The 14,748-nt window shown below is 40.0% G+C and overlaps 1 protein-coding gene across 1 annotated transcript in view; it reads right to left on the bottom strand.

Moving 5' to 3' along the window:
* The window catches only part of MACROD2 (mono-ADP ribosylhydrolase 2), a 1,150,264-nt gene extending 1,146,544 nt beyond the window's left edge, over nt 1-3,720 (bottom strand). Inside the window, exons 1-2 of the mRNA XM_070956490.1 lie at nt 3,510-3,720; nt 258-374 (exon numbers count right to left, since the gene is read on the bottom strand). Coding sequence (XP_070812591.1) covers nt 258-374; nt 3,510-3,555 — 163 coding nt within the window. The 5' untranslated portion in view covers nt 3,556-3,720. The remainder of the gene's footprint in view (nt 1-257; nt 375-3,509) is intronic.
* Between the last annotated feature and the right edge of the window lie 11,028 nt (nt 3,721-14,748).

Below are 14,748 nucleotides of genomic sequence, written 5' to 3'. Positions count from 1 at the left end.
TGGGGATCCCTAGACTACAGTGAATTGTTAAGTAACAAAGCCTATTACATCTGTTTAAGGTAAGTAGTTCTATCATGTTCAACTTCACAAGACAGCTTTTGTCATCTTGGTGCCCTCAAGATGTATTGAATTACAATTTCTTCCACCAGCCACCTGCAAATTATGAAACATTTGATCAAAAATACCTAGAAGCCAGTGCATTGGGTGCAGCTGTTTAAAAACATAAGTGCAGATAAAAATTTAATAAGATGACTTACCATCACTTTGGGCTTTGTTTTTCATTTCTTCCTTCCATGTTGGAATATCTTTCAAGGGTACATAATCCCGTAAATATTCTTTACGTCTCTCTTCCAATGTCATTTTCAACAAACGTTCTATCAGAAAGCACATGAATATATTTTAGCAAAATTATGAAGCAGATTCCTTTGTAGCATGAATCAATTATGGAGTTTTAATACAAGCATTTGAGGAATGCATGTAGACTAAGATCAGATATCAAGGAGATTCAACTAATTTCTTTACTCAGCCTAATTACTAAGGCTTGGAATGAACCAAAACTTCAACAACTCAGATATGATTTCAGATGCTCAATAAATTGTGTTAAACAAGTCTAAGTTTAACTTTAAGCCTAAATCCATCTGAGAAAGTTTAAGGGATGAGAGCAACAATTAATTCTTAAGAAAGATTGCATTTATTCTGTTTATATATCCTTCTTTGCTATTTTATACTACAGTTTGTAGGCCACTGTTTGAACTTGGCAGATTTAATTAGTTTACATGTTATTGTTCTATAGCAGATATTAACTCGATTTTTAAATTATATAAATTATTCTAAGCCATGGTAATCTTCACTCCTCGCTTGCAATGCCACCAAGAGATAGTTCTTGATATTATGGTTAACAAATCCCACAAGCTATTACATCATGTTACAACTTGAAACAGTTTTTGAAATTATTTTATTAATGGTTATCTCATAATTTAGAACTTATCTTCCATTGGCATTAGGCATTTAAATATTTGCCTGAGAAATAGCATATAGTACATACATTAGTGACCCCCACCACTGTATCAAAGTGATTAAATACATGTGTAGCATTTATGGAATTGATAAAATACAAAAGCTATCATTTGAGTCATCAGTGACAATCATCTACCTGGAAGTAGCCATGGAAGCACAAATACTGTTTATCTGTACAGGCAATCCCATTTCTAGCATTAATAAATTGTTTATTAAAGCAATCCTAAAAGAAGCTCTACCGTTCAAGATACCGATAAAAGATTAGATTTTCTTCAAAGCTACAAGATAAATTTATCACACTAGAAACATATATAAAACACTAAACTGAGAAAGATCATTTAATCTGAAAAGATTTACTTAATGCAAGTAACTAATAATTCGTAATTTGGACAATATTTTATGTATGCACACTTCAATTTAATCTCTAATTATAAATATTCTTACCTAGAGTTTAATACATACACTTTTATATTCTTGTAAGTCTCTTGTAACAAAGTTCAGAAATCAACCAAATTTCTACACTAAATGATACATTTCACACAGCATTCCTTAGGATTGTTATGTGGAAAAACAGTTATTTCCCTCCCATCCCAGCAAATTATTGAAAATATACTTATCTGTGATGAAGTTAGAGGCTTCAACTTTAGCAGTACAGAATGTATTTTAAAAGAAACTGAGACAGTTTTAACAGCACCAGTGACAAATTACAAAAGGACTTTGTTTTACATCTCACAGTGCAAAGATCACTTAGTTTCTGCTAGAAGTAATCCAAACAGAAATCCATACTATAGTTTAATCAATATAGATTATGTAAAGCTGATATACTGGTTTATATTATGCACTTCAGTCTAATCTAAATATACAGATAAGGGCATGAGAGATGGTCAGTCCCAGACAGATAAATACTGTGTGTAAAAATATGTCAATAGTTGAGGTTTTTTTCTCCTTATGGATAGTTGGTCATTTGAACTTTACATCAGTCATTTTATTCTTCCTTGCATTTGATATTATCTATGCAGTATATATTTCATGTCAAACTCACACCAAAACTTCACTACCAACATTTATTTATTTATATGTCAAATTTAGAGACTGCCCATCTCATGGACAGCTTAACAAAAGAATGTTTATTAAATATTTTATTAGGAAAAGATAATTACTTCACCATTAGAAGGTTTGGTATTTTACCAAGTGAAGCAATCCATCCTCCCAAATTTGGAATGACTGGGTAAAGTTGATTCAATAGATGTTTTCATCTCTCACAACTTTCACACAGTACACAAACAATGCCCATGTTTTGTTTTGCAAATATGTTTATCTTCCAAAGGGCCCAATGATCCAGGCTTTAGCAGTCCTGTCACTTTTTTGCAACCCCCTCACAATAGGCAGCTCTAGAGTGAGAGGCAAGTTGAAATTCATTCAGCCAGCAACTTATCAAAGACGGTAGCTTCCATTCCCAGCATTTTGAAACAGAAAGATCCATAGGCAGCAGACAGAGAAACCTCACTTTCATTTCCAAAGTGGCACTCACACCCAACTCTTGAGATATTGTCAGCGCACAATTTGCAACCGGAACTCGGTGAAAGTACATTCTAGGTTGACAGCTTTGCTCTGGGTTAATGCATACAGGACTAAAAGGAAACAAACGGTGATGACCCAGCAGAAAATAACTTTTTAAAAAAGGGGTGGAGGGGGGTTATCAGTACCCAAGAAAGAAACCAAAGATTCACCAGGCAGTTGAAACGAAGTAAGAGGAAGGTTATCAACTCTGAAACAGAACAGACTTAAACCAAAACTGGGCACGCACACACACACACACACACACACACACACACACACACACACACACACAAAAAAGGAAAACAACCATCCCCACTGATCAGCTCCTATCAGGGGGATGTCCTGGACACGTCTAGGTACGGCTGACCCAAGAACCCTTGCCAAGGTCGCAGCACCTGAGTGGCAAGAGAGGCCTGGGGCCGTTAGGATTACCCTAAAATGCCCCTCTCTTGGGGTGCCCCCTAACCAGGCTGCTGCGAGGGCTGTGCAGAGAGGATGCCGTCCCATCCTACTCCCCTCCCCCGCCCCGAAGGCGGACTCGGTGTCCGGAGAAGAAAGGAGCCCTCCTCCAGCGGAGAGAAGGGGGCAAAAAAAAAAAGAAAAGCGCCAGCTAAGTCAGGAGGAGAAGCGTTGCAAAGCAAGGGGAGGAGCGAGGCTGTCCTGCCAAGGTAGCACGGCGGAGGCGAGAAGGAAGGCAACGTCGCTCAGGTGAGAGCAGGGCAGAGACCGCCGCCGACTCGCGCGGAGAGAAGGAGGAGGAGGAGGAGGAGGAGGAAAGGAGGAGCGGCAGCCTTTTTTTTTTTTTTTTTTTTGCCCGCACGCCTCGCGAAAGGAAACACGAGTGGGAAAAGCGGCGTTGGGGGACCGCCCCGCACCCTCCTGCTCGCCCCCGGGAACCCCGGCGGCGCTTTTCAGGTGAAGGAGGTCAGTACCTTTCTCCTCCCGCCAGAGCTTTTTCCGCTTGTTCCCGGGGTACATGGTGCTGTGGCTAGCGGCGGCTTTGAGCTGCAGGTTCCCCAGGCTCACGGGCGAGAGAGAAGCACGCTGACCCGGCTGGGCGACGGCACCGCTGGGGTGGCGAGAGTGGCAGCGTCGGCGGCTGTTTGCACCTCTCTGCCTCCTTCCCACTCCCCTCTCCTTCCAGCGCGCGTCAACTGGGTCACGCCTCGTTCTAACCCGACAGACACCCCCGCAACGCCCGCCTCCTCGCCCGCCGCCCGTTGGCCTTGCGAGACGCCGTTCAGCGACGCGCCCCGCCCCCTTGCGCTCTGGAGCTCGCGGCGGCGGCGGCGGCGGCCGGGAGGGGGAAGGCTTTTTAAAGAGGCAGGACGCGCCGAACGGGTGAAGAGGAAGCGCGCCGAAGAAGCTCGGGGCTCGGGACAGAGCGCAAAGCAAACAAACGCGGCGCCGGCTTCCACAGCGGAAGCTCGCTCCCGTGTTGGTTGAGAAGAAACGACGGCTTTCGGGAGGGTTTTAGTTTGTCACCTTGGTTGGGGTGGCTCCTTTGGGGCATGCTTGCTCGTTGACTCTTGTGTAAGTTTCAACTTGTGTGTCCGAAAGGTGCTTTTGCAGGAGGAAACTGGACTTTCTTGTTTTTTTCTATCCTGTCAGAGCTGAAGAAGCTTCGTGGATGAGAAGCGAAACGTCTTCAAAAGAAAAAAAAAACCAAGTCCAGTTGTCTCTGCTGCAGAACTGCAGAAAAAACAATTACTACCAACCTGCCTTCCATTGAGGACCTGTATACTGCACGAGTCAAAAAGAGGGCTGTGAAAATATTTACAGACTCTTCACACCCTAGACACAAACTGTTTTAACTTCTACCCTCAAAACGACGCTGTAGAGCACTGCACACCAGAACAACTAGACACAAGAACAGTTTTTCCCCAAATGCCATCACTCTGCTAAACAAATAATTCCCTCAACACTGTCAAACTATTCACACTAGGCTGCATTACTATTACTATTAGTCTTCTCATCATTCCTAACACCCATCTCCTGCCACTTATGACTGCATGACTGTAACTTTGCTGCTTGTATCCTTATGATTTATATTGATATTGATTGATGCCTTGCTGCTTATTTGTACCCTATGACTATCATTAAGTGTTGTACCTTATGATTCTTGATGAATGTATCTTGTCTTTTTATGTACACTGAGCATATGCACCAAAGACAGATTCCTTGTGTGTCCAATCACACTTGGCCAATAAAGAAGTCTAGTCTAGTCTAGTCTAGTCTACTCTACTCTACTCTACTCTACTCTACTCTACTCTACTCTACTCTACTCTACTCTACTCTACTCTAAAAAAACACCTTTGGGACAACCATGACCTGGATGACTGAGAACTCCTACAGACTTTTAGCTACACAATTTGGGATGGACACCCTTTGAATGGTGTGGGAGTAGGAATGGATTTCCAGAGGAAAAAATTGCAGACTACAGGAACCAGGAGCGCTACTCAGGTGACCCTGAGGACACAGATAAACCTCCAAGTGCTTCAACCACCCTCTAAAAGGATGCAAATGACCAGCTGTCTGCAATGAATATAAATCCTTCCATTCCCCACCATTCAGTCAGAGCTGAAGAAGCTTCTTGGATGAGAAGCAAAACATCTTCAAGGAGAAAACAAAGTCCAGTTGCCTCCTGAAAAAGCAGGGACAATCATGACCTGGATGACTGAGAATCTTTACAGGCTTTCTACTATGTGGGTTTCCTGCTTGGGCATGGAGGGTGGGGTTGGACTAAATGACCTATACAAGGTCTCTTCCGGCTCTGTTAATCTGAAGCTTGCTTGCTCCGAATCAGCATGGATGTTGGAGGGAGGCAACTGACCCACTGAACTTCAGCCATGGGACTTTCCTCTGTGCCTCGTTGGTTAATAAAGCTTCTTTCTGAGTGGGTACAGTGTAGGGCTGTAGGCTGCAACTTCTAAATATTTTATTTTTATTTATTTATTTTCAATTTATATACCGCCCTTCTCCCTGAGGACTCAGGGTGGTGCACAGCCAGAATTAAAAACATGAAATACAAATATTAAAAACAATTAAAATCTATATAAATTTGGCCCAAAATTTAAAAAACCACAAACCAATTAAACATTTAAAAATTAAAAAAAAAAAATTAAAAAAATTTCTTCCTAAGCCATCCCGGCTTGCTGGAAAAAGTGGGTTTTAAGGGCACGGCGGAAGGCACTGAGGTCTTGGATTCTCCTTATCTCTGGGGGCAGCTGATTCCAGAGGGTAGGTGCCCCCACAGAGAAGGCTCTCCCCCTGGGGGTCACCAGCCTACATTGTTTGGCTGATGGCACCCTGAGGAAGCCCTCTCTGTGGGAGCGCACGGGTCGCTGGGAGGTTGTTGGTAGCAGCAGGCGGTCTCAAAGATAGCTAGGCCCTATGCCATGGAGCGCTTTAAAGGTGATAACCAACACCTTGAAGCGCACCCGGAAGACCACCGGGAGCCAGTGCAGCTCGCGCAGGAGCGGTGTTACATGGGAGCGCCATGCTGCTCCCATTACTACCCGCGCTGCTGCGTTCTGGACCAGTTGGAGCCTCCGGGTGCCCCTCAAGGGGAGCCCCATGTAGAGAGCATTGCAGTAGTCAAGGCAAGAGGTGACAAGGACGTGAGTGACTGTGCACAGGGAATCCCGATCAAGAAAGGGCCGCAACTGGCGAATCAGGCGAACCTGATAAAAGGTCCCCCTGGTTACAGCCATCAAATGTTCCTCTAAGGACAGCTGCATATCCAGGAGGACTCCCAGATTGCGAGCCCTTTCTGTGGGGGCCAAGGACTCGCCCCCAATAGTCAGTGATGGAGTCAACTGACTATATCGGGATGCCGGAAGCCACAGCCACTCAGTCTTGGAAGGGTTGAGCTTGAGCCTGTTCCTCCCCATCCAGATCCGCACAGCCTCCAGGCGCTGAGACATCACTTCAAGGGCATCAAGGACTTCAACCACATAAATAAATGTGGTTTGCGGTTTGCTTAATTTCATCACCCGCACTCAGTGTTTTGAGTAATGTTCTTACTCATTTATGTGCATAAAAATCTTCCCATTAAGGTAAGTTTAAAAACATTAAGAAATGTATTAATGCCACTGGCAATAGTATTATAAGTAAAACACCCCTGAGAGCAGCTTTACATTTTTACATTCAATGGGATGCTTTACATTCTCCTTCCACTCCAGATTTTCTCTTATTATTTATCTTCTATTCCAAATGTGTCTGCACCTGCTTTAGATACATTCTCATAAGACTCTTTGGGGCTAAAGTTTGTGTTTGGTTATATGTTCACTATATTTGGAGGGTTAAGAGAAGGCTGTATCAAAAGAGCAAAGTAATGCAAATGTTTTATTGTGGATCTTAAGCCAGGTCCTTTCAGAAATTTAACAACAATCTTGCTTTGCCAAGTTGCTCATTTTTGTAATTTTAGCACACTTGGCCAGAGACTGAGGGCTCTGCCTTCCTCTGTCAAGCTGTCTTTCATGAACCTTTAAAGGTAGTCCTCGACTTACAACAGTTCATTTAGTGACTGTTCAAAGTTACAACGGTGCTGAAAAAAGTGACTTATGACCATTTTTCACACTTATGGCCACTGCAGCATTCCCATGATCACGTGATCAGAATTCAGAAGCTTGGCAACTGACTCTTATTTCTGTTCGTTGCAGTGTCCTGGGGTCATGTGATCACCTTTTGCAACCTTCTGACAGGCAAAGTCAATGGGAAAGCCAGATTCACAACTGTGGCAAGAAAAGTCATAAAAATGGGACAAAACTCTCTTAACCCATGTCTCACTTAGCAACTAAATTTTGGGGCTCAATTTTAGTCATAAATTGAGGACTACCTGTATTCATCTATGATGCCACCATAGAACATATATTTCTGTGGTGCCACCATAGAACACATATTTCTGTGGTGCCATCATAGAACACATACTATTGTTCAACTTCTAATTGAAAAAAAACCCATTCTAAATACATACCTTTATCTTTTTTTTCCTAAGCAAATTTATTCAACTTCAAACAAATACTGAGCTCTGCAGCATGGTCTATTTTAAAAAAAGAAAGCTTCATAGGATTATTTTTGACCCATAGGTGCTACCAGAAATAAAAATATTTTTCTGGGGCTAGCACTAACAGATCTTGGCTGCAAAATTGCAAATGATCACTATATTCATTTATTGTATTTATTAATCAAATTTATATAGCTGCCTTATCACGAAATGCAACTCTGAGCAGCGTAGAGCAATTGGCAAGCATTAAACGTGTTTACATTAATATTCATAATGCTACCATTGAGAAAATAGATAAGCAAGTACTATATACGTATGTATATCAATGTTGATGTAAGTTTTATTACATCTTTTATTATAACAATCCCTTGGTTCAAGTTAGAATGAATTTTTTAAAGATAGCTTTTGTTGGGATACCTCAAATTATTTACACTTTCTTCTGCATCAAGATATGATACAATAAGCTTGAATATTGTGCCAGCTCAATCAGTGTGATTTATAAATCAGTTTATAGTTTGTCTGTTGTGTGATCCTAGCTAATTGTGGTTTACTCAATAAAACATGATTTAATAGAATATGGCTCAGCGTCCTATTTAAACTCTGCAAGACTGTTTGATAAACAGGCCCATATATCTGGCGGGTTTCTTGACTTACAAGAATCTTTTCTGTTAGTACTGATTGAGATTACTTTCATAAAAGAGTGCCACAAGTTACTTCTGTGGCCCAGAATCTGCAAGGAATGATTGTATCTCCTTCATAAAAGATTAAGAGAATCTGTATAACCTTTATTGTTTGTGATAGAAGTTCCTGAAAAGAAGTTAAAGAAATACTAACATTTACTTGAACAAACAACTCAGGAATAGAAACCTATATGAACTTTGGATTTAAATGAGCTTTGATTATTTAGTTTAATTTTCTGCAGTTGTCTCCATGCATATTTTATATAGGCAAGCTGTGATACTCCATATGTTTTAATGGCAGCAGGAAAAAAAAAAGAAACCCTCTCCTTAAATTAGATCATCAAAATCAAAAAGCAAAGAATGTGGGAGTATGTATCCAAAGGGATATTTACTTATATTTCAGTTTTGGTACACAAGTTAATTAACTCTTCAACTGACTGGTTTTTCCAGGTAAGTAATATTACTTTGCCAAGTAATATACTTATTGGACTGACCATCTTAAATAAAATATACTTAACAGAATGTCTGGGAATCAACTCAGTGGAACTTATTCTCAGGTAGATACTTAGATGTTCTAGAATTCATGTTGTGCTTCAAGAAATTCATGTGATGTAGCCTGGTAGAAAGGTGGCAGAGCTAAAACCGTGAGCACAGAAAACCATCTTGAACTGTAGTTCTCACAGTTATAATTCTTTAATGTAAAATTGCACTTAGTACAGATCAAACAGTTTAGTTTCAGCAATTTATAGCCAGCTAGTCTGGTGGTTAAGGCACCATACTAGAAGCTAGGAGATTATGAGTTCTTGCATTATCTTAGGCATGAAGGCGAGCTGGGTGATTTTGGGCCAGTCACTATCAGTCCAACTTACTTCATAGGATTGTTGTGGGGAAAACAATGAGGAGGAAGGATTATTAGGTATGTTCTGCATCTTGAGTTATTTAAAAGACAATAAAGATGGAATAAAAATTAAATTAGTAGACATTTGAAATATTTTGTCACTATTACCGGTAGAAATAGGAGACAGGAATCTGCTGATCTACAACAAATTATAGTACATCAGATTCAGATGTATATTCTGGCAATGCCTAAAACATGATTACAGGCCCTAAACCTGAATCACTTTTCAGTTGCCCCTCCCTTTATATTGTTTTTCTGTGTTAAATCTTCCAAGGTGCTGGAACATTTATGGTTCCTATTGTCCTCAATCAATACATATACTGCCATTCCCTGTTTCCCTAATACATTTAAGGAAACATATTTACTGATGGAAGGAAAAAGAAAAGGAAAGAGGAAAAGTGGTTACAAATGGAAGAAACTATTGTTTAACCTTTCCCCCCAATATTCACAAATGATAAAAGTAATTGCACAATATATATCTCATACTGAAGAATCCCAGATATATGAACTAGCATAACCAAGCCACTCTCATAGTGCATAATTTATTAGCTTTGAAAAAAATAATGGAAGAATGGTTGAGACAACATTCTTCATGGAACCTTATCTTCTTTCACCACATCCTCAGTTATTTTTCTTGCCATGAAAAATCCTTTAAGAAGGGAACAGTAAAATGATTTTAATTTATTTTATTGATAGCACTAGGATCATCTGTCAAAGAGGTTTAAGAGTTCATATATCTTTTGGTGCCAACATGCACAGTCTACCTATAGTCATATTTTAGCTTACCATGTTGCATGAAACCATTCTGTGTAGCTATTTGTGGTCGTTGTATCAACCCAAAATATTGAGGTAAGAAGGACATAGTTCCATTAATCATTGGTAACCATGTTGTGCAAATACAGCCTAATATGCATTTGGGGTGCTTTACATTCTCCTTCCACTCCAGATTTTCTCTCTTATTATTTATCTTCTATTCCAAATATGTCTGCACCTGCTTTAGGTACATTTCTCATAAGATCAGATCATGGATAGTTTCATGTTTTCCTGGCAATAATATGGAAGTAGTTTGCCCTGCTTCAAGATTTTTCTTTTTAAATTTTCAATCTGAAAGTTCATCTTTCCAAGTACTGGCCAGTTCCAATTTAAAAGCCCTCTGCTAGGCTAATTGCAAATTTCTTTCACAGCCTACTTTCAAACTCGCTACAGAGAAGAAAAGAAACTGCTTCCTAATAAGGTGGAGAAAGATCAGGGAAAAGACAAGAGCATATGGAAAAGAAAGAGTACAAGCAGAAGAAAATGGGTTTAAAAAAAAAAAACTTTTAAAGATATAGTATGATTCTGCACGTTCATCTATTGACTTCGTTTGGAGTCCCAGATCTGAACCTTCTGTTATGTCCCTAATGCTATCTTTGAAAGGGGTATATCAGAAATTGATCTCCCTTAAAATGCTACAATCCGGAGAGGAGGAGACTGAGCAATTCAGGTTTAGACTGAAGTACGCTGCTGTTGCTGCTGCTTGTGGCCGCAGGTGTTCCTGTTTAGGAATAACTGCGAAGACCGCCGATGCTGCCTTTTTTTCCGGGTAGCGGTTCAGCAGGAGACTGAAACACGTGATTGGCTAGTCAGTGTATAAAGAAAAATAGTTGCTAGGTAACCGCATCAACTTCGAGAACAGCGAGAAGCAAAAGGAGGCGCTGCGTAGTAGGGACCAGACTCGAAAGCTGCCTAGTAGAAGTCATTTCCCAATATGCTATGATAATATCGGGGAATCGCTTTAGGTGGTATTATGTATATGGCTTCGTATCTCATCGCTTAAGCAGTCGGGAATTCTAAGAGCCGAAAGCTGAGCAATTCTTCGTCCCCGATCGCGCCTATTCATTGAAACCCACTCCCCACCCCGCTGCGAAGGCTTAGGTTGGGATTTATTTGAGATGAAGACTCAGTTTTTAGTGCTGTGTTTGATGCACTTCTGGATCATCGTTTGTAGTATGTATCTGGGATTCTGCTTCCTCCGTTTTTCTGGCGTGGGGAGCGGGGAGGTTTGCCGATTGCCATTAAGTTTTTATTTGCAGAAAGAATGAGGTAAAGATTTTTTTTTTCCCCCATAGCTAGGCTAGAAAGCGGGAGCCAGTGAGCTCAAGTGCTTTCTTAGACATGAAAGTCAGCTGGGTGACTTCCAGCCAGTCACTCTATTCCAGCTTAACCCACCTCACAGGGTGGTTGTTGTTGGGAAAATAGGAGGAGGAAGGTATATTGTTATCATCGCCTTGACTTATTTGTAAAAATAATAGGGATTTATTGGTTCGATTTATTTATTGGTTCGATTTATATGCCGCCCTTCTCTGGAGACTCAGGGCGGCTTACAATGCGTTAAGCAATAGCCTTCATACTTTTGTATATACCTGCTTAGTAGGGCTTTCAGGGGGCCCCCTAAGCGGTGTTCTTTTTTATACAAAGTCAGCTTATTGCCCCCACAATCCGGGTCCTCATTTTACCTACCTCGAAAGGATGGAAGGCTGAGTCAACCTTGAGCCTGGTGAGATTTGAACTTGCAGTAATTGCAGGCAGCTGGTGTTACTTAACAGCACTTTAGCCTGCTGTGCCACCAAGGTTCTGTACAAGGGATGTACACTGTAAAGGGATGTACACTGTTCTCATGGATGTCCAGCAGATATTTGTTTTAAAAAATCAGATGTAACACATAATCATCCACAAACAAATTGTCATGATTTCCATGGATCAAAAAGCCTGGTCTTCATAATAAAACATTTGAAGCAGATTCCAAAACATATTAGAACGCAGCATTTTTCTAGAAGACCTCCAAGGTCCCTTTCAACTTTCTGACAGTATTCTGTTCATTTCAACATAATGAAACAGGTTTCATTATCCCTGAGATAATGTCTTACCTCAGATATCTAGTAAGTGATTCTGCCAGCCATATGTAAATAAATAAATAAATAAATCTCTGAATATGTTTTATAATGCTCTACATCTGCCCTCAGGTTCATATTGTCCTGAAACGCTCTGCAGAGTTAAATACATGTTAGTGCATAAGCTTTTATTTGTGTCAGTACACAGCCATTCTTTTTTTTTTTGCTTCCCCTTTGAAAGCTGAACGTTTTCCCATCTTACTCTGCACATGTTATGACTCTCAGCTTCAAGCTGTAAAACTTTCCTACAATCACTGTGAAACATAACCAACATTGTTCCATTCCAGTGCCATCCCTTACATATAGTTAATTAGACATTCTCAGGAAAGTGTGTAAAGCAACTTTCAGAAATCTGGTACCCTCCAGATAAATTGGACAACAATTGATATATTCATACTTTCACCAGGCTAATTAGAAATTACATAATTTATTGAAACACCAGCTTTCAATAGTGGAAGGTCTGGTGTATAGGATTGCAACGACAGAGTTTTAACTGTAGTTTTTCCAGTGGAGAGTTTCAAGTAAGTAAGTGATAGTTGCAATAATTTTGTTCTGACCTCCCCACTTATTACTTCCTCTCCTAGTAGATTCAGGAATTGGGTCAGTTATAGTTTCCCTGTGAACCACTCATTGATGTGAACAGCAGGTGGCTTTATAGCTTTTGCTTTTATTTGGCTGACTCTCAGTAAATTGTTCAAAGGACTCCATTAATAGGTCAACCTTATTTTTGACTGAAGTTAAAAGTTTGAAGATGGAGATAATCGACTGTGCTGTTAGTAGGCATTGTCTAGTTGTGAAGTCTTTACATTCTCCCTTTTTAAATCCATATGATTCCCATCCTGAATAAGCAACATAGCTTTTGAACAAACAGTAGTAGGGGAGCATCCTCCACTAGGAAAAAGTTCCATAAGCTGTTGATGTTCAATCTCTGTTTATAGAACCCATTCCAAAGAGTTATAGAAGTTATAACTACCTGGAGAGTAAATAGAGTCAGAGTTACAGGTAGCCTTCGACTTACAACCTTTCGTTTAGTGTCCGTTCAAAGTTACAACAGCATTGAAAAAAGTGACTTACAACCTTTTTTCAAACCATTGCAGCATCCCCATAATCATGTGATCAAAATTCAGACATTTGGCCACTGTCATGTATTTATGACAGTTACAGTGATCATCTTTTGCAACTTTCTGACAAGCAAAGTTACTGGGGAAACCACATTCACTTAACAGCCATGTTAACACCTGTAAGAGCCTGTAGTACAGTGGACTAAAGCACTGTTATTAACATCTGCTGCTTGCAATTTCTGCAAGTTCAAATCTCACCAGGCTCAAGGTTGACTCAGCCTTCCATCCTTTCAAAGGTAGGTGAAATGAGGACCCAGATTGTGGGGGCAATAAGCTGACTTTGTATAAATATACAAAAGTATGAAGGCTATTGCTTAACGCATTGTAAGCCGCCCTGAGTCTCCGGAGAAGGGCGGCATATAAATTAAAGCAAAAAAAACAAAACAAAAACACCTGCAGCAATTCACCTAACAATTGTGGCAAGAAAGCTCATAAAATGATGCAACACTCACTTAACAACTTTCTTGCTTAACAACAATTGAGTTCAATTGTGGTCGTAAGTCGAGGACTACCTGTACTTGATGTTGAAAAACCAAGCAGTTGAATCAAGGTAGTATTGGGATGAAAAACCATTGGGAAGTCCAAATGTTCTAGATTAGGTTGGGCACAAATAAATTTTTAAAAAAGTCTAAGAAGAAGGCAATGCCATATCATTTTTGCATTGTTGCCAAGAAAGCAACTTGGATGTATTCATATAGTCTTTTAGAAATCAACCCAATAGAGACTTATAAATAATTATTTGAATTTAAAAAATCCAAATAAAGATCTTATTGTTATTTTAGGAGTTATTTATTCTTAGATGCATATTTAACATTTTGGACTGCTAAATTTTGGAAAAATACACTATCTTCCACTCATTCAACTTCACCTGAATCAGCCTATAAAGTATAAATACAATTGTCTGGTGATTTTGAATGTGATTAGAAAATACAAGAAAAAACAGCCTCAATGTAAAGTATGTTTTAAAACTCATTTCAGTTTTAGGGCTTAATTATGTAAGGACAATTAATTGCACTTACATAATTGTCCTAATCTATAGCAATTGCAATAGCAAAAGCACTTACACTTAAATACCACTTCATAATGCTTTACAGTCCTGTCTAAGCAGTTTACAGAGCGAGCATATTGCCTCCAACAATTTGGGTTCTCATTTTACTGACCGTGGAAGGATGGAAGGCTGAGTCAATCTTGAACCAATGAGAATCGAACTGCTGGCAGTCAGCAGAATTAGCCTGCAATACTGCATTCTAACCATTCCTATACAAAGAACTATTTAGTCTGGTAACCTGAATCTTAATTACAAAGCTCCTTCCCTGCCCCCCAACCGGGAAGGTGGAGTCAGCAGAAAGCTATACATCTTTGTTTCATTTACTTAGTTTTATAGTACTTTCAGAAACATGAGTTTAACCATTCTCTTTCAAGAAATGTTGAAAATATTTTGAATACAGTATACACAGAGAACCAACATGGAAGAAGCTGTCTGGTTTAAAATTCAGTGTTAAGACACGGTGGATGGTGATGGAGGAAGAATGGG

This window comes from Pituophis catenifer, unplaced genomic scaffold (assembly GCF_029215685.1).
Source record: "Pituophis catenifer annectens isolate HBS135680 unplaced genomic scaffold, rPitCat1.0.hap2 SCAF_1, whole genome shotgun sequence".
Lineage (NCBI taxonomy): Eukaryota > Metazoa > Chordata > Lepidosauria > Squamata > Colubridae > Pituophis > Pituophis catenifer.
This window is presented reverse-complemented; position numbering and strand designations above follow the sequence as displayed.